At 46.1% G+C, this 24,870-nt stretch overlaps 1 protein-coding gene across 1 annotated transcript in view; it reads right to left on the reverse strand.

The window, feature by feature from the left end:
* EEA1 (early endosome antigen 1) overlaps positions 1–6,972 on the reverse strand; it is a 98,359-nt gene extending 91,387 nt beyond the window's left edge. Inside the window, exon 1 of the mRNA XM_038756018.1 lies at positions 6,875–6,972. Within this exon, the coding sequence (XP_038611946.1) occupies positions 6,875–6,898 (24 nt within the window). The 5' untranslated portion in view covers positions 6,899–6,972. The remainder of the gene's footprint in view (positions 1–6,874) is intronic.
* Between the last annotated feature and the right edge of the window lie 17,898 nt (positions 6,973–24,870).

Raw genomic sequence — 24,870 nt, forward strand, 5'->3', positions numbered from 1 at the left:
AGATTAAGTACAATAAACTCTTGCATGGGGAGGTGGGGGGAGAGACATTTTAATTTCCGTGCCTCCAGAAATCAATTCGTCATCACTTGACCCACGGCCTTTGGGACAGGCTGGCTTTTACATTAATGTATTTCGGCTTTTCTATATTTGATCATTTGCAACAGGACCGGCAGGAATTCAGGGTGGGTGGGGTAAGGGTAGGAGAAGACTTTGAATACCTCGAAACGACTCGCTGGCTAGATTTATTCCTGTCGGCATTAACAGTCGTCGTCTTTTAAAGACAATGTCCGTGCTTCATAAACCCAAGTTGGAAGAAAGTACTGTCTTTGTCAAGGCTGTCAGTGGCTCTACATCAACTGAGCGCCCTTCACCGCGGGTTTTGTCGAATTCTCCCCCCAGAATTGCTGGGATAAAGCAGCTACACCAAGCTGGCAGTGGTGATTCCGACTCTGAAGAAGAGAGGCGTGGGAGGATGGAGACTTGAAGGAATTGCCCAGGGAAGCCTCTGCCTGCCCAGCCATACTTCGCTATTCCACCTGGATCCCAGCAGGATCCCCAATTTCCCCCTCCTGGATCCCAGCAGGACCGCCAATTCCTCCCGTCTGGATCCCAGCAGGATGCCCTATCCCTCCCCTGCCTGGATCCCAGCAGGACCCCCAAATCCCCCTTTCTGGATCCCAGAAGTTTTCCCAATTCCTCCCTCCTGGTTCCCAGCAGGATCCCCAATTCCTCCCTCCTGGATCCCAGCAAGATCCCCAATCCCCCCGGATCCCAACAGGACCACTGTTGGGTAGGGACCATCTCTATATGTTGCCAACTTGTATTTCCCAAGTGCTTAGTACAGTGCTCTGCACATAGTAAGCGCTCAATAAATACAATTGAATGAATGAATGAATGACCCCCAATTCCTCCCGTCTGGATCCCAGCAGAATGCCCTATCCCTCCCCTGCCTGGATCCCAGCAGGACAAATCCCCCTTTCTGGATCCCAGAAGTATCCCAATTCCTCCCTCCTGGATCCCAGCAGGATCCCCAATTCCACCCCGCCACAGATCCCAGCAGGATCCCCAATCCCTTCCATCCTGGATCCCAGCAGGATCCCCAATCCCCCCCTTCCTGGAGCCCAGCAGGATCCCCAATTTCCCCCTCCTGGATCCCAGCAGGACCCCCAATTCTTCCCGCCTGGATCCCAGCAGGATCCCTGATTCCTCCCCTGCCTGGATCCCAGTAGAACCCCCAAATCCCCCCTTCTGGATCCCAGAAGTATTCCCAATTCCCCCCTCGTGGATCCCAGCGGGATCCCCAATCCCCCCCCGCTTCCTGGATCCCAGCAGGATCCCCAATCCCTCCCATACTGGATCCCAGTGGGATCCCCAATCTCCCCCCTCCTGGATCCCAGCAGGATCCCCAATCCCTCCCATACTGGATCCCCAATCCCCCCCTTCGTGGAGCCCAGCAGGATCCCCAATTTCCCCCTCCTGGATCCCAGCAGGACCCCCAAATCCTCCCACCTGGATCCCAGCAGACTCCCCTATCCCTCCCCTGCCTGGATCCAGCCAGATTCCCAATCCTCTCCCGAGCGTTTAGCCCAGGGCTCCGCACAGGGCCGTCACCGCATTAGCAGGCAGATCGCTCGGCATTCCTGGGACCCCCAGAGCCCACCCGACTTGTCCTTCCCAAGCGCTTAGTACAATGCTCTGCACACGGTGAGCGCTCAATCGATACACTGGATGGAATGAACACTGTATGACCCTGGGCAAGTTGCTTCACTTCTCTATGCCTCAGTTCCCTCATCTGGAAAATGGGGATGAAGACTGGGAGCCCCAGGGGGGACAACCTCATCACCTTGCATTCATTCATCCATTCAATCGTATTTACTGAGCGCTTACTGCGTGCAGAGCACTGTACTAAGCGCTTGGGAAGTACAAGTCGGCAACATAGAGAGACGGTCCCTACCCAACAGCGGGCTCACAGTCTAGAAGGGGAAGACAGACGACAAAACAAAACATATTAACAAAATGAAATAAGTAGAATATGTACAAGTAAAATAAATAGAGTAATAAATATCTTGTATCTCCCCCAGCGCTTAGAACGGTGCTTGGCACATAGTAAGCGCTTAACAAATGTCATCGTCATCTTCTAGACGGTAAGCCCACTGTTGGGTAGGGACCGTCTCTATATGCTGCCGACTCGTACTTCTCAAGCGCTTAGTACAGTGCTCTGCACACAGTAAGCGCTCAATAAATGCAATTGAATGAATTAATTATTATTATTATTATTATAGACAGAGAAGCAGCGTGGCTCAGGGGAAAGAGCCCAGCCTTGGGAGTCAGAGGTCGTGGGTTCAAATCCCGGCTCCGCCACTTCTCAGCTGGGAGACTTTGGGCAAGTCACTTCATTTCTCTATGCCTCAGTTCCCTCATCTGGAAAATGGGGATGAAGACTGGGAACCCCACGGGGGACAACCTGATCACCTTGTATCTACCCAAGCGCTTAGAACAGTGCTTGGCATATAGTAAGCGCTTAACTTAACAAATGCTATTATTATTATTAGTTCCCTCATCTGGAAAATGGGGATGAAGACTGGGAACCCCACGTGGGACAACCCGATTACCTTGTAGCCTCCCCAGCGCTTAGAACAGTGCTTGGCACATAGTAAGCGCTCAACAAATGCGGTCATTATTATTATTATCATTAAGTCACTTCACTTCTCTGGGCCTCAGTTCCCTCATCTGAAAAATGAGGGTGAAGATTGGGAGCCCCACGTGGGACAACCTCATTACCTTGTAACCTCCCCGGCGCTTAGAACAGTGCTTGGCACATAGTAGGCGCTTAACAAATACCATCATCATTATTATTATTATTACTCACACACTATTAGTTCCCTCATCTGGAAAATAGGGATGAAAACCTCGCTTAGAACAGTGCCTGGCACATAGTAGGCGCTTAACAAATACCATCATTATTATTGCTCACACACAATTAGTTCCCTCATCTGGAAAATGGGGATTAAAGACTGTGAGCCCCCCCAAGGGCCAACCTGATCACCTTGTAACCTCCCCAGCGCTTAGAACAGTGCTTGGAACATAGTAGGCGCTTAACAAATACCATCGTTATTATTATTATTACTCACACACTATTAGTTCCCTCATCTGGAAAATGGGGGTGAAGACTGTAAGCCCCTGGGGGACAACTTGATCACCTTGTAACCTCTCCGGTGCTTAGAACAGTGCCTGGCACAAAGTAGGCACTTAATAAATACCATTATTATTATTATTACTCACACACTATTAGTTCCCTCATCTGGAAAATGGGGATGAAGACTGGGAGCCCCATGAGGGACAACCTGATCACCTTGTGATCTCCCCAGCGCTGAGAACGGGGCTTGGCACATAGTAGGCGCTTAACAAACCCCCTCATTAGTATTGCTACTATTATTACTCACACACTATTAGTTCCCTCATCTGGAAAATGGGGATGAAGACTGGGAGCCTCCCGGGGAACAACCTGATTACCTTGTATCCCTCCCAACGCTACGAACAGGGCTTGGCACATAGTAGGCGCTTAACAAACACCCTCATTAGTATTGTTACTATTATTACTGACACACTATTAGTTCCCTCATCTGGAAAATGGGGGTGAAGACTGGGAGCCGCCCGGGGAACAACCTGATCACCTTGTATCCCTCCCAGCGCTTAGAACAGGGCTTGGCACATAGTAGGCGCTTAACAAATACCCTTATTAGTATTGTTACTATTATTATTCACACACTATCGGTTCCCTCATCTGTAAAATGGGGATGAAGACCGTGGGCCCCATGAGGGACAACCTGATCACCTTGTATCCCTCCCAACGCTAAGAACAGGGCTTGGCACATAGTAGGCGCTTAACAAACCCCCTCATTAGTATTGTTACTATTATTACTCACACACTATTAGTTCCCTCATCTGGAAAATGGGGATGAAGACTGGGAGCCCCCCGGGGGACAACCTGATCACCTTGTATCCCTCCCCAGTGCTGAGAACGGGGCTTGGCACATAGTAGGTGCTTAACAAACACCCTCATTAGTATTGTTACTATTATTACTCACACACTATTAGGTCCCTCATCAGGAAAATGGGGATGAAGACTGGGAGCCGCCCGGGGAACAACCTGATCACCCTGTATCCCTCCCAACGCTAAGAACAGGGCTTGGCACATAGTAGGCGCCTAACAAACCGCCTCATTAGTATTGTTACTATTATTACTCACACACTATTGGTTCCCTCATCTGGAAAATGGGAATGAAGACTGTGAGCTGCCCGGGGGACAACCTGACCACCTTGTATCCCTCCCAGCGCTTAGAACAGGGCTTGGCACATAGTAGGCGCCTAACAAACCCCCTCATTAGTATTGTTACTATTATTACTTACACACTATTAGTTCCCTCATCTGGAAAATGGGCATGAAGACTGTGAGCCCCCCGGGGGACAACCTCATCACCTCGTAACCTCCCCAGCGCTGAAAACAGGGCTTGGCACATAGTAGGCGCTTAACAAACCCCCTCATTAGTATTGTTACTATTATTACTCACACACTATTGGTTCCCTCATCTGGATAATGGGGATGAAGACTGGGAGCCGCCCGGGGAACAACCTGATCACCTTGCATGCCTCCCAACGCTAAGAATAGGGCTTGGCACATAGTAGGCGCCTAACAAACACCCTCATTAGTATTGTTACAATTATTACTCACACACTATCAGTTCCCTCATCTGGAAAATGGGGATGAAGACTGGGAGCCCCATGCGGGACAACCTGATCACCTCGTAATCTCCCCAGCGCTGAGAAAGGGGCTTGGCACATAGTAGGCGCTTAACAAACCCCCTCATTAGTATTGTTACTATTATTACTCACACACTATTAGTTCCCTCATCTGGAAAATGGGGATTAAAGACTGTGAGCCCCCCGGAGGGCCAACCTGATCACCTTGTAACTTCCCCAGCGCTTAAAACAAGGCTTGGCACATAGTAGGAGCTTAACAAACACGTTCATTAGTATTGTTACTATTATTACTCACACACTACCAGTTCCCTCATCTGGAAAATGGGGATGAAGACTGGGAGCACCCCGGGGGACAACCTGATCATCTTGTAATCTCCCCAGGGCTGAGAAGGGGTCTTGGCACATAGTAGGCGCTTAACAAACCCCCTCATTAGTACTGTTACTATTATTACTCACACACTATTGGTTCCCTCATCTGGAAAATGGGGATAAAGACTGTGAGCCGCTCGGGGAACAACCTGATCACCTTGTATCCCTCCCAACGCTAAGAACAGGGCTTGGCACATAGTAGGCGCCTAACAAACCGCCTCATTAGTATTGTTACTATTATTACTCACACACTATTGGTTCCCTCATCTGGAAAATGGGAATGAAGACTGTGAGCTGCCCGGGGGACAACCTGACCACCTTGTATCCCTCCCAGCGCTTAGAACAGGGCTTGACACATAGTAGGCGCTTAACAAACACCCTCATTAGTATTGCTGCTAATATTACTCATACACTATTAGTTCCCTCATCTGGAAAATGGGGGTGAAGACTGTGAGCCGCCCGGGGAACAACCTGATCACCTTGTATCCCTCCCAGCGCTTAGAACAGGGCTTGGCACATAGCAGGCGCTTAACAAATAATACCCTTATTAGTATTGTTACTATTATTATTCACACACTATCGGTTCCCTCATCCGGAAAATGGGGATTAAGACTGGGAGCCCCCCGGGATACAACCTGATCACCTTGTAATCTCCCCAGGGCTGAGAAGGGGGCTTGGCACATAGTAGGTGCTTAACAAACACCCTCATTAGTATTGTTACTATTATTACTCACACACTATTAGTTCCCTCATCTGGAAAATGGGGATGAAGACTGGGAGCCTCCCAGGGAACAACCTGATCACCTTGTATCCCTCCCAACGCTACAAACAGGGCTTGGCACATAGTAGGCGCTTAACAAACACCCTCATTAGTATTGTTACTATTATTACTCACACACTATTGGTTCCCTCATCTGGAAAATGGGGATAAAGACTGTGAGCCGCTCGGGGAACAACCTGATCACCTTGTATCCCTCCCAACGCTAAGAACAGGGCTTGGCACATAGTAGGCGCTTAACAAACACCCTCATTAGTATTGTTACTATTATTACTCACACACTATTAGTTCCCTCATCCAGAAAATGGGGATGAAGACCGTGGGCCCCATGAAGGACAACCTGATCACCTTGTATCCCTCCCAACGCTACGAACAGGGCTTGGCACATAGTAGGCGCTTAACAAACCCCCTCATTAGTATTGTTAGTATTATTACTCACACACTATTAGGTCCCTCATCCGGAAAATGGGGATGAAGACTGGGAGCCTCCCGGGATACAACCTGGTCACCTTGTAATCTCCCCGGCGCTTAACAAATAGCATCACTACTATTATCATCACCTTGTAATCTCCCCAGCGCTTAGAACAGTGCTTTGCACATAGTGAGCGCTTAATAAGTGCCATTATTAGTTAATCATCAGCATCAATCGTATTTATTGGGCGCTTACTGCGTGCAGAGCACTGTACTAAGCGCTTGGGAAGGACAAGTTGGCAACATAGAGAGACGGTCCCTACCCAACAGTGGGCTCACGGTCTAGAAGGGGGAGACAAAACCAAGCATACTAACAAAATAAAATAAATAGAATAGATATGTACAAGTAAAATAAATAAATAAATAGTTAATCAATTAATCATTATGACTCACACACTCTCTCTCGCTCACACACACACACACACACACACAGACTCCCACACAGGGAGTGCTGCGCGGTTTCCCGCAGGGCGGGGGGGATCCTCGCTGTCTTACCCGCTGCAAAATCCTCCTTAACATGGCTCCGCCGGGATTCCCGGGCCCGGGGACCCGCCGCCGCCGCCGGGATCCGTCGGGATCCGCCGGGATCCGTCGGGAACCACCGTCGGGAATCGTCGGGAGCCGTCGGGCCGGGCCTGGCCGGGCCGGGGCGGGCCGTGCAGGGGCGGGCCGGGCCGCGGGGGGGCGCCCCTCCGTAACTGACAGCTCCGGGGGGCGGGGCCCCGGGCGGCCAATCAGAGCCCGGGCGGGGCCCCGGGCGGCCAATCAGAGCCGGGGCGGGGGAAGGGGGCGGGGCCTGACCGTCGCCCTGCCTTTCTGCCCCCTCCCTTCCCCGGGGATGACGGGCGGGCGGGCGGGCGGACGGCCACTACGCATGCGCGGGACCGTCTTTTCTCCCCCTTCCTTTCCCGGGGATGACAGACGGGCGGGAGGACGGCCACTACGCATGCGCCGGACCGTCTTTCTCCCCCTCCCTTTCCCGGGGATGACGACCACTACGCATGCGCCGGACCGTCTTTTCTCCCCCTTCCTTTCCCGGGGATGACGGCCACTACGCATGCGCCGGACCGTCTTTTCTCCCCCTTCCTTTCCCGGGGATGACGGCCACTACGCATGCGCCGGACCGCCTTTTCCCCCCCTTCTCCGGGAATGATGGACGGACGGGAGGGCGGCCACTACGCATGCGCCGGACCGCCTTTTCCCCCCCTTCTCCGGGAATGATGGACGGACGGGAGGGCGGCCACTACGCATGCGCCGGACCGCCGTCTTTTCCCCTTTCCCGGGGATGATGGGCGGGCGGACGGCCACTACGCATGCGCCGAACCGTCTTTTCCCCCTCCCTTCCTCGGGGATGATGGACAAGCAGGTGGACGACCACTACGCATGCGCCGGAACGTCGGCCGCCTTTTCTCTCTTCCCCGGGGATGACGGACGGGCGGGAGGATGGCCACTACGCATGCGCCGAACCGCCTTCTTTTCCCTCTTCCCGGGGATAATAATAATAATAATGGCATTTATTAAGCGCTTACTATGTGCAAAGCACTGTTCTAAGCACTGGGGAGGTCACAGGGTTGTCCCATGGGGGGCTGACAGTTTTCATCCCCATTTTACAGATGAGATAACTGAGGCGCAGAGAAGTTAAGTGGCTTGCCCAACGTCACACAGCTGACAATGTGCAGAGCCGGGATTTGAACCCATGACCTCTGACTCCAAAGCCCGGGCTCTTTCCAGTGAGCCACGCTGCTGGACAAGCGGGTGGGCGGCCACTACGCATGCGCCGAGCCGTCTTTTTCCCCCCCCCCTTCCTTTCCCGGGGATGATGGACGGGCGGGAGGACGGCCACTACGCATGCGCCGAACCGTCTTTTCCCCCCCCCCCCCCTTTTTTCCACGGGGATGATGGGCAGGAGGGTGGACGGCCACTACGCATGCGCCGAGCCGTCTTTTCCCCCCCCCCTTCCTTTCACGGGGATGATTGACAGGCGGGTGGACGGCCACTACGCATGCGCCGAACCGTCTTTTCCCCCCTTCCTTTCACGGGGATGATGGACAGGCGGGTGGACGGCCACTGCGCATGCGCCGGATCGCCTTTTTCCCTCTTCCTCTCTGGGCCTCAGTTCCCTCATCTGTAAAATGGGGATTAAGACTGTGAGCCCCACGTGGGACAGGGACTGTGCCCAATCCAATTTGCTGGTATTCACCCACTGCTTAGTACAGTGCCTGACACATATCAATCAATCAATCAATCAATCGTATTTATTGAGCGCTTACTGTGTGCAGAGCACTGTACTAAGCGCTTGGGATGTACAAGTTGGCAACATATAGAGACAGTCCCTACCCAACAGTGGGCTCACAGTCTAAAATCAATCAATCAATCAATCAATCGTATTTATTGAGCGCTTACTGTGTGCAGAGCACTGTACTAAGCGCTTGGGAAGTACAAGCTGGCAACAGATAGAGACGGTCCCTACCCAACAGTGGGCTCACAGTCTAGAAGCACATAGTAAGCGCTTAACAAATACCATAGTAATAATAATAACAACCTGATCGCCTTGCATCCACCCCAGAGCTTGGAACTATGCTCGGCACATAGCAAGCGCTTAATACCATCCTTATTATTGGACCCTGTCCAACCTGATTGGCTCGCATCCAACCCAGTGATTAGTACAGTACCGGACACATAGTAAGCGCTTAACAAATACCATTAAAAAATAAATTTTAAAAAGGCCTCGAAGGAATTATTGGGCTGCGTGCCTCAAACTGTGTTTGTCGTGGCCGGTTATTTTAGGGTTGCCCAGCACTTTCCCTGCAGATGACTGTGAGCTCTAGACTGTAAGCCTGTTGTGGACAGGGAACGTTACATTGTTATATTGTACTCTCCCAAGCGTTTAGTACAGTGCTCTGCACACAGTAAGCGCGCAATAAATATGATTGAATGAATAAATGCAATTGATTGACTGAACTGATGGAGGTATGTAGGTCCCCTCCACACTCATTATTTGCTGGGGCGGGAGGATGGATGCCAACCTAATGAACGCCCAGGAAACAGGGCTGTCCAAAAGACCAACACACACCCAATCAATCAATCAATCGTATTTATTGAGCACTTACTGTGTGCAGAGCACTGTACTAAGCGCTTGGGAAGTACAAGTCGGCAACACATAGAGACAGTCCCTACCCAACAGCGCGCTCACAGTCTAGAAGGGGGAGACAGAGAACAAAACCAAACATACTAACAAAATAAAATAAATAGAATAGATATGTACAAGCAAGATAAATAAATAAATAGAGCCTGGATTCCTTGAGTTAGAATCAGAATAAGAGCAGGGATCCTAGAGCTACTGAAGCAGGAGAGGGTCAGACGTGCCCTGAAATGACAGGGAGGTGTTGAACCTAACTCAGTAGCTAAGAGACTGCCACTTGCCCGCTTTGTGACCTTGGACAAGTCACTTCCGTGTACCTCAGTTTCCACAACTGTAAAATCGGGGAAAAAAATGCTTGTTTTTCTTCCCTCATAGACTGTGAGCCCCCATGTGAGACAGGGCCCCACCTGATTACGTTGTAGTCACCCTTAGCTCTTAATACACTTCACAAATACCTCAATTATTATCACTGTTAGTTCAAGCAAAGCCTCTTGGCCCCCTTATTGATCCCAGCTTTCAATTTCCATTCCCTCTTCCTGGGATTTCATCATCATCAATCGTATTTATTGAGCGCTTACTGTGTGCAGAGCACTGTACTAAGCGCTTGGGAAGTACAAATTGGCAAACATATAGAGACAGCCCCTACCCAACAGTGGGCTCACAGTCTAAAAGGGGGAGACAGAGAACAACACCAAACATACTAACAAAATAAAATAAATAGAATAGATATGTACAAGTAAAATAAATAAATAAATAGAGTAATAAATATGTACAAACATATATACATATATACAGGTGCTGTGGGGAAGGGAAGGAGGTAAGATGGGGGGGGATGGATTTCAGTGTGCTCCTCCATCCCTGCGGACACATATAATGATAATAATAATAATAATGGCATTTACTAAGCGCTGGAGGGAATACAAGGTGATCAGGTTGTCCCACGTGGGGCTCACAGCCCTCCCCTCCAAAGCAAAGGTCGAAGCGGAGAGAAGGAACTAAAATTTGAGACTTGGGACTTGAGGGATTCCCACAGTTAGAGAGTGGGAGGCAGAGAACAAGCCTGAGAAAGAGACCAACATTTGGAGGCCAAAGAGATTGATCAATCAATGGCATTTATTACTATTATTATTATTATTATTTATTATTTATTACTATGTGCAGAGCACTGTTCTAAGTGCTCGGGATAGAAGGAGAACCAGGCGAGGAAAGTGTCAGTGTCAGTCTTCGATTCCTATTGCAGGAAACCAAGTACTTGTGCTTCTGAGGATGTAAGAAAAGTTGGAGAACACAGGATGAGGACTGACTGGGATAAACTGGTCATGATCAATGCAAATTTTGTAGGCTGAATACGATTTTTGTCAGTCTAATGATTTTTCGAACACTTAGCAGGGCAGGTTGATTACATATTTTCAATCAGAGTTAATCACCTATTTGAAATAAGTTTTTAAAAGTCTGCTGTTCTTTTGTCCTTCTGATTTGAAAAACTGCATTGATGCCAACCGAAGTGTACTAGGAAGGAAAAGCAGATTCATCTTCGATCTATTATTCTGTCTTGCAGCCTGAATCCCAATTTGACAGCCACGTCGTGAATCACCAGACATATCAGCTTAACATGAAACGCAAAACAAAACAGAAATGGAATTTTATTAGGCTATCACTCAGACATCTAAAGGCGAGATCTGTAGGGGCTCTCCAATGACTTTATTTTTGTGTGCAATACCTGACTACACACCTGAAGTTTAAATATTTGCATGCCCTTAAACATGTGCAATAAAGTGCAAGGTAATTCTCATTTTCTCCTCCTCCCTCTCCCTTAATAATAATAATAATGGCATTTATTAAACACTTACTATGCGCAATGCAGTAGTCTAAGCGCTGGGGGGATACAAGGTGACCAGGTTGTCCCACGTGGGGCTCACAGTCTTAAACCCCATTTTACAGATGTGGTAACTGAGGCCCAGAGAAGTGAAGTGATTTGCCCAAAGTCACCCAGCTGACAATTGGCGGAGCTGGGATTCGAACCCATGACCTCTGACTCCAAAGCCCGGGCTCTTTCCCCTAAGCCACGCTGCCTCTCCCTTCTGTGTCAGTCTTGCACTCGGATCTGGCCCCTTTAAGCACTTGACAGTCACCCACCCTCAGCCCCAGAGCACTCGTGTACTAAGCCATAATTTATTTTATTATCTTCCCCCTCCATTCATTCAATCATATTTATTGAGCGCCTACTGTGTGCAGAGCACTGTATTAAGCGCTTGGGAAGTACAACCTCTAGATGGTAAGCTCCTTGTGGGTAGGGAAATGAGACTACCAACTCTGTTGCATTGTACTCTCCCAAGCGCTTAGTACAGTGTGCTTATAAACACCTTTCAGCAGGGCCCTCAGCGCTTAGAACAGTGCTTTGCACACAGTAAGCGCTTAACAAATACCATCATTATTAAAAGCCCGGCTTCCGTCACCCCAACGATTTGCAGCATCCAGGCAGTGTGGCCTAGTGGCAGGAGCCCGGGCCTAGGAGTGGTTATACCCTTTTTTTTATGGTATAAAAATAATGATGGCATTTGTTAAGCGCTTACTATGTGCAAAGCACTGTTCTAAGCGCTGGGAGGGATACAATGTGATCAAGTTGTCCCACGTGGGGCTCACAGTCTTAATCCCCATTTTTACAGATGAGGTAACTGAGGCTCAGAGAAGTTAAGTGACTTGCCCAAGGTCACACAGCAGCCTTGTGGTGGAGCCGGGATTCGAACCCCTGACCTCTGACTCCAAAGCCCGGGCTCTTTCCACTGAGCCACGCGGTATGTGGTAAGTGTTTACAATGTGCCAGGCACTGAACTGAGCGCCGGGGTAAACACAGCTAACCAGGTTGGACACAGTCCCGGGCTCACACTCTCAATCCCCATTTTACAGATGAGGTAACTGAGGGCGCAGAGAAGCTAAGTGACTTGCCCGAGGTCACACAGCAGGCAAGTCCCCGCTGGGATTAGAACCCAGGTCCTCAGACTCCCAGACGCATGCTCTTTCTTCCAGACTACGCGGCTTCGATCATCTGGGTTAAAGTATCCAACAATATCGGCTGTATCCTTAGTTCGCATCTATCGTTGGGTGGCTGTAACTTGGGGTAAGTTGTCAGACACTAACATCTTTATCAATCGATCAATCAATCAATCGTATTTATTGAGCACTTACTGTGGGCAGAGCACTGGACTAAGCGCTTGGGAAGTACAAGTTGGCAACATATAGAGACGGTCCCTACCCAACAACGGGCTCACAGTCTAGAAAGGGGAGACAGAGAACAAAACCAAACATATGCTTGCGCATATGCTATCTGCTTTGCACATAGTAAGCGCTTAACCAATACCAACATTATTATTATTATTATATTAACAAAATAAAATAAATAGAATAGATATGTACAATCTGCCATTTGACTTGCCCTGAAAGAACACGGCTGCTATTTCAGACGAGTAACTGAATTCAGTAGACCATCATCATCATCATCATCATCAATCGTATTTATTGAGCGCTTACTATGTGCAGAGCACTGTACTAAGCGCTTGGGAAGTACAAATTGGCAACATATAGAGACAGTCCCTACCCAACAGTGGGCTCACAGTCTAAAAGGGGGTAAAGCACTGTTCTAAGTGCTGGGGGGGGATACAATGTGATCAAGTTGTCCCACGTGGGACTCACAGTCTTAATCCCCATTTTTACAGATGCGGTAACAGGCTCAGAGAAGTTAAGTGACTTGCCCAAGGTCACACAGCAGACTTGTGGCGGAGCCGGGATTCGAACCCACGACGCCTGACTCCAAAGCCCGGGCTCTTTCCACTGAGCCACGCTGCTTCTACTGATGTTCACTTCCATTCTGCCAAGGCGACTTTACTGGACAAGCACATTTCATTTTTGACCTTAAACCCTGTAATCAACTTGTCAATATTTAAATATTTTTGCTTAGCTAAGTAATAATAATAATAATAATAATAATAATAATTGTGGTATTTAAGCACTTACTATGTGCCAGGCACCGTAGTAAGCGCTGGGGTGGATACAAGCAAATCGGGTTGGATGTAGTCCCTGTCCCAAAGGGGGCTCACAGTCTTAATCCCCATTTTATAGATGAGGAAGCTGAGGCACAGAGAAGTGACTTGCCCAAGGTCACACAGCAGACAAGTGGCAGAGCCGGGATTTGAACCTAGGTCCTTCCGACTCCGAGGCCCGGGCTCTTTCCACGAGGCCAGGCTGCTTTTCCTTTCTCTATTGTAAGGATGCATGCGGTGGGATTTAAACTCTATTAAAGGATTACTGGGAAAGAAAAAGCTTGGATATCAATTCTCGTTTTGCGCAAGATGGAGTTTTGAAAAATCAATGAGCTGTGCACTGATAGAGCATTAGCCTCATCTGAACAAGGAAAAAATCTGGCCAACATAGATGGGTTAAATTGTGTTGAAAAACAGAACGAACGATAGGAAAGGTTAGGATGAATAGAGCTATAGACCAATTTAATCATGCTGCACTAAACGTATGGGAGTGCATTACATGAGGGAATAACTTTGGTTAGTCCAGAGTGTAATTTATCCATCACAGTCCCCACTGTATTTTGCAAACCGCATTTGAAACAACTGAGTCAGGCCACGGTTGTGGTTAAAGACAAGCTACTTTCCCCTCACCCCCTTCCCAGAAAACTTGGTACCTCTTCGAGAGCCATAGGGAAAGATTCTTGACAATCAATCGTATTTTTTGAGCGCTTACTGTGTGCAGAGAACTGTACTAAACGCTTGGGAAGTACAAGTTGGCAACATAGAGAGACGGCCCCTACCCAACAGTGGGCTCACAGTCAGTTCTAATGATAATAATATAGTAATGGTACTGGTTAAGCACTTTCTATGTGTCAAGAAGTGTACTAATCACGGGGGTAAATACACGGTAAAGAGGTTGGACACGGTCCTGTCCACATGAGGTTCGCAGTCTAAGTAGGAGGAAGTAGGATTTAATCCCCATTTTACGGATAAGGAAACTGAGCTACAGAGAAGTCAAGTGACTTGCCCAAGGTCACACAGCAGTTACCTCATCTGAAAAAATGGGGATTAAGACTGTGAGCCCCATGTGGGGCAACCTCATTACATTGCTTAACAAAGCGCTTAACAAGTACCATCATTATTATTTTTTTTTTCGTATTTATTGAGCGCTTACTGTGTGCAGAGCACTGTACTTAGCGCTTGGGAAGTCCAAGTTGGCAACATATAGAGATGGTCCCTACCCAACAGTGGGCTCACAGTCTAGAAGGGGGAGACAGAGAACAAAACAATACACATTAACAAAATAAAATAAATAGAATAAACATGTACAAATAAAATAAATAGAGTAATAAATATGTACAAACATATATACATAATACATATATATATAATAATAATAATAATGATGGCATTTGTTAAGCGCTTACTACGTGCCAAGCACTGTTTTACAGATGAGGGAACTGAGGCACAGAGAAGTGAAGTGTCTACTTGTTTTGTTGTGTCTCCCCCCGCTTCTAATAATAATAATAATGATGGCATTATTCTAAGAGAAGCAGCGTGGCTCAGTGGAAAGAGCCTGGGCTTTGGAGTCAGAGGTCATGGGTTCAAATCCTGACTCCGCCAACTGTCAGCTGTGTGACTTTGGGCAAGTCACTTCACTTCTCTGTGCCTCAGTTCCCTCATCTGGAAAATGGGGATTAAGACTGTGAGCCCCCCGTGGGACAACCTGATCACCTTGTAACCTCCCCAGCGCTTAGAACAGTGCTTTGTGCATAGTAAGCGCTTAATAAATGCCATTATTATTATTATTATTAAGACTCAGATTGCTCTGTTTCCTGAGGCTGTTGCCCTACTGCCCACCACTTACCTTCAGCGCTTGAGGTTTTATTTCATTGTATTTTCAAAATGTTTCTTCTGTCCCTTTTCATGATGACCCTGTTTAAACAGCTCACTTTAGAACAGTTGTCTGGAAATTCTGCAGTTTTTCATTCTTCTTGCCAGCACCACCCAGTGAAGGGGTGATGTGGAGAAGCAGCGTAGCTCAGTGGAAAAAGCCCGGGCTTTGGAGTCAGAGGTCATGGGTTCAAATCCCAGCTCTGCCAATTGTCAGCTGTGGATTGTCAGCTTTTGGATCTACCTCAGTGCTTAGTACAGTAAGTAAGCAGTTAACAAATATCACAATTTTATCATTACATCTTTTAACTTCATCCTCTCCCCTGCATTATAATCACATAGCACATAGAGAAGCAGCGTGGCTCAGCAGAAAGCGCTTAGAACCGTGCTTTGCACATAGTAAGTGCTTAACAAATACCATCATTATTATTATTATATCTGCCGATGGTCTTTGGGATTTCTCCAACTGGGTAGTGCACCGGGACCTTAAATTCATTAGATCGAAAACTGAAGTCTTCCCTTCCAAACCTTTCATCCTCATCACAACTGCTGAAAAAATCACCACCTTCCCTGTTGCAGGTGCCAAGACTTCTGGTTCTCCTCATTTTCCTTCCCCAATCTGTTTGTTCCTAAATCCTGCTGATTCTCCCTCAACAATATTTCACGGATTTTATCCATCCTTTCTACCCTTTCTAGTTAGTCAGTCGGTCAATCGTATTTATTGAGCACTTATTGTATGCAGAGCACTGTACTAAGCGCTGAGGAGGGTGCAATATAACAAACACATTCCCTGCCCACAGTGAGCTTGCGGTCTAGAGGGGGAGACAGACATTAATATAAGTAAATAAATTACAGATAGGTACGTAAGTGCTGTGGGGCTGGGGGCCGGGGGGAAATAAAGGGAGCAAGTCAGGGTGACGGAGAAGGGAGTGGAAGAAAAGGAAAAAAGGATTTAGTCAGGGAGGGCCTTCTGGAGGAGATGTGCCTTCAAATAAGGCTTTGAAGTGGGGGAGAGTAACTGTCTGTCGGATATGAGGAGGGAGGGCGTTTCAGGCCGGAGAAGGACTTGAGAATTACCTGAAGTCAAGCTTCCAAAGACGGAGAGGGGAAGGGGTGAGTAACCCTGGGAAGTCGGCGATGATTCTGAGGGGAATTCACAATGTTTTACCCCTAGATAATAATAATAATAATGGTATTTATTAAGCGCTTACTATGTGCAAAGCACTGTTCTAAGCACTGGGGAGGTTACAAGGTGACCAGGTTGTCCCATGGGGGGCTCACAGTCTTCATCCCCATTTTCCAGATGAGGTAACTGAGGCACAGAGAAGTGAAGTGACTTGCCCAAAGTCACACAGCTGACAATTGGCGGAGCCGGGATTTGAACCCACGACCTCTGACTCCAAAGCCCGGGCTCTTGCCACTGAGCCACGCTGCTTCTCTAAGATTCTCTAGATTCCACCCTCTCCCCAACAACCCCCTGCAATGACCAGTTCCTGCTCCACTTGGGGTGTCCCTTGCTGGAGAACTGAAATCACGGGGAAAAATCAATCATCCGGGGGGGCGTGGGAGGAGGAAGGGAGAAAAAATATAAAAAATGTAAACAAAGACAACTTGGGAAAATGGAGGTGAAACAATGAACCGGTTCCTTAAAAATTAATGTCATCAGATAAATAATGGTTATTATGAGATTCCACGGACTCACATATATGCAGATGTTGGAGAAATCTCCTTGTGAACTCAATGATTAACGCATAAAAGCAATGATCTACAGAGGGAGCTAGACCTCTTTTAAAAAACATTTGTTTTATTTTAGCCCTAGTTTGATTCAGCATTGGAAAGAAACAGGTAACTGTCAGCTCTTCACTCTGGGGACCAAAACGATTGCAATTGAAATGTCTATGATTTCAAAGAGTTGGGATGGATTTAATGGTGCCCAAATTTAAAGGAGCATTAAACAAAGTAGAAACGTACATCGTGAAAGTGATATTTTTTAAAAAATGACATTCTTAGAGATCTAGAAGATTTTGCAGGACTGAATCTTACAAGATCACATTGGGAAATGTATCAGTTTTGATATTTTTTTAAAATCTTAGAGATCTAGAAGATTTTGCAGGACTGAATCTTACAAGATCACATTGGGAAATGTATCATTTTAAGCCCCTACGGGTAGTAATTAGACAATTATGTACATTCAGAGTGTTTTTCTGAATGGTGTACAACTTCTACACATCATTAAGAGAACTGACCTCTTAGCTCATTCAATCAAGGGTGTTATTTGAGTGCCTGCTGGGTAGAAAGCGCTGTACTGTGAGATCAGGGGAGTAAAATAGAGATAGAAAACACAGCCCGAGCTTCCACGCTAATCAGTCAATCAATCAATCAATCAATCGTATTTATTGAGCGCTTACTATGTGCAGAGCACTGTACTAAGCGCTTGGAAAGTACAAATTGGCATCACATAGAGACAGTCGCTGCCCAACAGTGGGCTCACAGTCTAAAAGGGGGAGACAGAGAACAGAACCAAACATACCAACAAAATAAAATAAGTAGGATAGAAATGTACAAGTAAAATAAATAAATAAATAAATAAATAGAGTAATAAATATGTATAAGGAGGGCACAAAATAATTTATAATAGGAGGGAGAAGAAAATATAAAGCTGGATACGTGGATATAAGCTATAAGCTAGACTGTAGACTAAGCTAGTCTTTAGACTGCAAGCTTGTTATGGGCAGGGAACGTGTCTGCTAATTCCATTGTATTGTATTCTCCCAAATGCTTAGGGCAGTGCTCTGCACATAGTAAATGCTCAATCAATACCGCTGATAAATAAGTTTAAAATAGTAAATATGTAAATCAATAGGTACGGTGCTACAGCTGGAAGAACATGCAGTCAGCCAGTCGTATTTATTGAGCACTTACTGTGTGCAGAGCACTGTACTAAGCGCTTGGGAGAGTAGAATATAACAGACACATTCCTTGTCCACAACAAGCTTACAGTCTAGAAGGGGGAAGAGACATCACATCTCTGAGGAGTTGTGGTGTGGGTGTGGGGGAGAAGAAATGTCGGCACATGTGAGATTGTGAACTAACTTTCAGTATTTAAATCATAGGACAAGTTACACCGAGACTATCCATTTCTGGCCACCAAAGTGGGGTCCGCTGGTAAGGGAGGGGCACCCAAAGGGGAAATAAACAAAGGTGAAGCAGGATGGAGAGGACCTCACTCCAAGATGAGCTCTTTTGAAAGGACAAGCTACTGAGCCGTCATCTGAAACAGCCTGAAATCGGGGATAGCTGTTAGATCGTCGTGGGCAGCGAATGTCTCTGCCAATTATGTTGTATTGAACTCCTCCAAGCTAATGACAATAAGAATAAGAATAACTGTGGCGTTTGAGCCCACTGTTGGATAGGGACTGTCTCTATACGTTGCCAACTTGTCCTTCCCAAGCGCTTAGTCCAGTGCTCTGCACACAGTAAGTGCTCAATAAATCCGATTGATTGATTGATTGATTTGTTAAATGCTTACCACGCGCCAGGCACTGTACAAAGCGCTGGGGTGAATACAGGCAAATCGAGTTAGACATAGTCCCTCTCCCACATGGGGGTTCACAGTCTAAATCCCCATTTTACAGATGAGGGAATTGAGGCCCAGAGAAGTGAAGTGACTTGCCCAAGGTCACACAGCAGTCGAGGGGCAGAGCCGGGATTAGAACCCAGGTCCTCTGACTCCCAGCCAGTGGACTCTATCCACTAGGCCACACTGTGTCGGCCCTGCACACAGGAAACGTTCAATAAATACCAGTGATGATGACGGATAATACTGGTTAAAACAAATGTAAAGATTAAGATTACATAACAGAATAGCTTCCATTGATTGATTGATTCTATTTATACAATATACATATATAATTCATTCATAGCTCTGACGGATACATCTCGGTGAAAGATTTAAAAACTGCTTTAGTGTAGTTGATATTCATTCAAAATAGGCGATTCTGATATGATCTTCAGTACTAGAAAGCACACTGACAAATAAATGTAATACAAAGCAACACTTTATCCTTGTGAAAACTACACCCTGTCTGAGATTTAGAAGGAGGGATTTCCAATAGGAGAAGAAAATGGAAACTCAGTTTTTTAAGTAGTTTCTTAGGCTTCAAATGGATTTTTACAAATTATTTGCCGCATATGCTATGCTGTTCTAATTTTTGTTTTCCAGCAGTCACATGTTAATTATTTTTAAATTAAAACACCCATTAATCCACAAAGTTCTGTGAAAGTCCAAGCCCTTGGGACTATGAGATTCTTAAATGAAAATAATTGCTAATAACGGGTCGTGCCCATAAACTTATTTTAACAACAGTATATGAAAGCTTGCAACTGTGCCCAAAATGAGCTAAAATTATGACCTACGGTAGTGGCGTTTTTATTAGGAAAATCCCGGCCCACAGAGCGTGACCCATGACACTTATGTTTCCCATCAAAATGACTCAAAAAGAGTTCTGAAATATAATAAAGAATACTTGGATTAAAAGTTCAAAGCAATCCTCTACAATACATAGGAATGTTATGCAAACTAGGTCGCTGCTTACATTTTCATCCTAATAATCGCCAATTCTCCCCCCCTCTAGACTCTAAGCTCCTTGGGAGCAGGGAACATGTCTACCAAATCTGTTGTAGAGTATTCTCCCAAGCATTTAGTACAGGGCTCTGCACCCAGGAAGCACTCAATAAATATAATTGATTGGTTGATCAATTTAGTGCATATCAATTCATTATTGTATTTATTAAGCACTTACAGTATGCCAAATACTTTCATTCAATCGTATTTATTGAGCACTTACTGTGTGCACAGCACTGTACTAAGCGCTTGGGAAGTACAAGTTGGCAACGTAGAGAGACGGTCCCTACCCAACAGCGGGCTCACAGTCTAGAAGGGGGAGACGGAGAATGAAACAAAACATATCAACAAAATAAAATAAATAGAATAAATATGTACAAATAAACTAAATAAATACATAGAGTAATAAATACGTCCAAACATATATACATATATACAGGTACTTGATACACGATGATCAGATCAGAAGTAACAATTGAAGAGGGAAGGCAGGTGATTTATCCCCGTTTTACAGACGAAGAAACTAAAGGCCTGGGATGTAAAGTGACTTAACCAAGGACACACAGCAGACCAGCGGCAGAACTGGGATGAGAACCCAGATCTCCTGCCTCCCAATCAATCAATCAATCGATCGTATTTATTGAGCGCTTACTGTGTGCAGAGCACTGGACTAAGCGCTTGGGAAGTACAAGTTGGCAACATAGAGAGACGGTCCCTACCCAACAGCAGACTCACAGTCTAGAAGGGGGAGACGGAGAACAAAACCAAACATATCAACAAAATAAAATAAATAGAATAAATATGTACAAATTAAATAAATACATAGAGTAATAAATACGCCCAAACATATATACATATATACAGGTATTTGATACACGATGATCAGATCAGAAGTAACAATCGAAGAGGGAAGGCAGGTGATTTATCCCCGTTTTACAGACGAAGAAACTAAAGTCCTGGGATGTAAAGTGACTTAACCAAGGACACACAGCAGACCAGCGGCAGAACTGGGATGAGAACCCAGATCTCCTGCCTCCCAATCAATCAATCAATCGATCGCATTTATTGAGCGCTTACTGTGTGCAGAGCACTGGACTAAGCGCTTGGGAAGTACACGTTGGCAACATATAGAGACGGTCCCTACCCAATAGTGGGCTCACAGTCTAAAAGCCCCTGCTCTTTCCATTAGGCCATACTGCTTGAGAGAATTAGGTATATGAGTCAACTAAGATGGGGGTGGGAGGGATGAGAGAATATGGATTAGATGGGATGCCTCACCTCTACTAATTTAAATCTTCGGGTCTGATACATGGTTCAAAACACTTTTACCTGCATACATAAATATTTCCTCATTTCCCTTCTCTTGGGACATGAAGGTTCAAAAACTCCTCACCCTGGGCTTCAAGGCTGTCCATCCCCTCGCCCCCTCCTACCTCACCTCCCTTCTGTCCTTCTCCATCCCAGCCCGCACCCTCCGCTCCTCCGCCGCTAATCTCCTCACCGTACCTCGTTCTCGCCTGTCCCGCCATCGACCCCCGGCCCACGTCATCCCCCGGGCCTGGAATGCCCCCAATCCCTCTGCCCCTCCGCCAAGCTAGCTCTCTTCCTCCCTTCAAGGCCCTGCTGAGAGCTCACCTCCTCCAGGAGGCCTTCCCACACTGAGCCCCTTCCTTCCTCTCCCCCTCGTCCCCCTCTCCATCCCCCCATCTTACCTCCCTCCCTTCCCCACAGCACCTGTATATATGTATATATGTTTGTACATATTTATTACTCTATTTATTTTACTTGTACATATCTATTCTATTTATTTTATTTTGTTAGTACGTTTGGTTTTGTTCTCTGTCTCCCCCTTTTAGACTGTGAGCCCACTGTTGGGTAGGGACTGTCTCTATATGTTGCCAATTTGTACTTCCCAAGCGCTTAGTACAGTGCTCTGCACATAGTAAGCGCTCAATAAAATACGATCGATGATGATGATGATGACCCCCGGCCCACGTCCTACCTCTGGCCTGGAATGCCCTCCCTCCTCACATCTGCCAAACTAGCTTCCAACAACCAATGTAGTGAACTCAGTTTTCTTATTGCGTAGGGGTTGTGTTCTTGCAAAACCCTACGTTAAAATAAAACCATGCGTCATAGCCCTCATCTCTTCTGAGGCTATATGCATATGCCCAAACTGTTTCTTACACCTCAACAATAATAATAATGGTATTTGTTAAGCACTTACTATGTGCAAAGCACTGTTCTAAGCACTGGGGCGGTTACAAGGTGATCAGGTTGTCCCACGGGGGGCTCACAGTCTTCACCCCCATTTTACAGATGAGGTCACTGAGGCCCAGAGAAGTCAAGCGACTTGCCCAAAGTCACACAGCTGACAATTGGCAGAGGCAGGATTTGAACCCATGACCTCTGACTCCAAAGCCCGGGCTCTTTCCACTGAGCCACGCCGCTTCTCTGTATTTCCTTTTAGACATACGGAGTGAGGCAGCATAATGGCATCAAATTTCCAGATCAGAACTAAATGATGATGAAAATGAAACTGTTCAGTCATCTAGTGGGCATTAAGCACCATAGTAATAATAATCATGAGTATTTTGGCATTTATGAAGCACTTATTATGTGCTAACTGCTGATGTGCTTACGCTATCAGATGGATGCTCCCAAATTCCTTAAAAAACCCCCTTCCAAATCAGAATGAAAACCAGCGCTATGGCAGAGCTAAGTGTAATCTATTCTATTCTATTTATTTTATCTTGTTAGTATGTTTGGTTTTGTTCTCTGTCTCCCCCTTTTAGACTGTGAGCCCACTGTTGGGTAGGGACTGTCTCTATATGTTGCCAATTTGTACTTCCCAAGCGCTTAGTACAGTGCTCTGCACATAGTAAGCGCTCAATAAATACAATTGATGATGATGATGATGTAATCCGAAACTTTGATATGAATGGAAAATGAGGATTATGGGTTTTGACAAATATAAATACATGTTCCCAAGGTTTAGAGAATTTTTTTAATAAGCCCACTTTTGGAGTTTGCACATATGTTTAGTTATATTCCTGCATATATAAAGCTAGTATCAGTTACATAATCACCATATAACTGACATTTTATTCCTCCCACTGCAAAACATAAGCATACAAGATTACTCAGAACTTTCTTCCTCCTCCACTTCTTTCTTAGAAATCTGCCGTTTCATGTCTATATTTTCCCTAAATGAAGAAGACAATATCAAGGGAGATGAATGAGCGTAACTATCGACCCATCTTGCTTCTCTCAAACCAGAAGACCTTTTGGACGTCGCACAAAAATTCCCATGGACGATGAACAGATTGTGCAGAACCACTGAAACCAAAATCAAAGAGCTTCTGCATCTTGCCAAGTGCAACTTCCAAGAGCCGGGAAAATATTATGAAGAAAGATACGTTTGTGTACCGGGGAAACCTTGTACCTAGACAAGAATTTTCATCAGCGTGCAGAGTTGGAAACCGCCGTGAGATTCGGATCTCTAGACAGCACACAATGTAATTAACGAAAGAGAAAAACTGACTCAAGATTAATATTTCCTTTTAGGCATACGGAGGGAGGCATCATAATGGCATCAAATTTCCAGATCAGAACTAAATGATGATGAAAATGAAACCGTTCGGTCATCTAGTGGGCATTAAGCACCATAGTAATAATAATAATGAGCATTTTGGCATTTATGAAGCACTTATTATGTGCTAACTGCTGGGCGGAAATAAATACAAATACGTGATCAGACCGAGTCCCCGCCTCACGCAGTTTACAATCTATTTTATCACCATTTTACAGAAGAGGAAACTGAGGCCCAGGGAGGTTAACTGACTTACCCAAGCAGTATGACCATGGAGCCCACTGTTGGGTAGGGACTGTCTCTATATGTTACCAATTTGTACTTCCCAAGCGCTTAGTACAGTGCTCTGCACATAGTAAGCGCTCAATAAATACGATTGATGATGATGATGATGGAAAGAGCAGAGCTCTGGGATTTAGAGGAGCTGAGTTCTAATAGAGAAGCAGCGTGGCTCCGTGGAAAGAGCCCGGGCTTTGGAGTCAGAGGTCATGGGTTCAAATCCCAGCTCTGCCAATTGTCAGCTGTGTGACTTTGGGCAAGTCATTTAACTTTTCTGGGTCTCAGTGACCTCATCTGTAAAATGGGGATTAAGACTGTGAGCCCCCCATGGGACAACCTGATCACCTTGTAACCTCCCCAGCGCTTAGAACAGTGCTGTGCACATAGTAAGCACTTAATAAATACCATTATTATTATTATTAATATTATCTCTGCCAATTGCATGCTTTGTGACCTTGGGCAACTTAACTTCTCTGTGCCTCAGTTTCCTCAACTGTAAAATGGAGATTAAATACCTAGTCTCCCTCCTACTTAGACTGTGAGCCCCATGTGGGACAGGGACTGTCTGACCTAATTAACCTGTACCTACTCCAGTGTTTGACAAGTAGAAAGCTTTCAACAAATACCATTAAGAAAACCAAACAAATTTTAAAAAAACCCAAGGTCACACAGCTGGTCAAACGGACTAGAACCCAGCTCTCCTGACTCTCCGTCTCATGCTTTCTTTTTTTTTGTTTGTTTTAGTTGGTATTTGTGAAGCCTTACTATATGCCAGGCACTGTCCTAAGCACTGGGTAATTACAAGCTTATCAGGTTGAACACAGTCCCTGTCCCACAAGGGACTCACAGTCTAAATCCCCATTTTTCAGAAGAGGTAACTGGGGCACAGAGAATAATAATAATAATAATAATAGCATTTATTAAGCACTTACTATGTGCAAAGCA

The sequence above is a fragment of the Tachyglossus aculeatus genome, chromosome 14 (genome assembly GCF_015852505.1).
Source record: "Tachyglossus aculeatus isolate mTacAcu1 chromosome 14, mTacAcu1.pri, whole genome shotgun sequence".
NCBI lineage: Eukaryota > Metazoa > Chordata > Mammalia > Monotremata > Tachyglossidae > Tachyglossus > Tachyglossus aculeatus.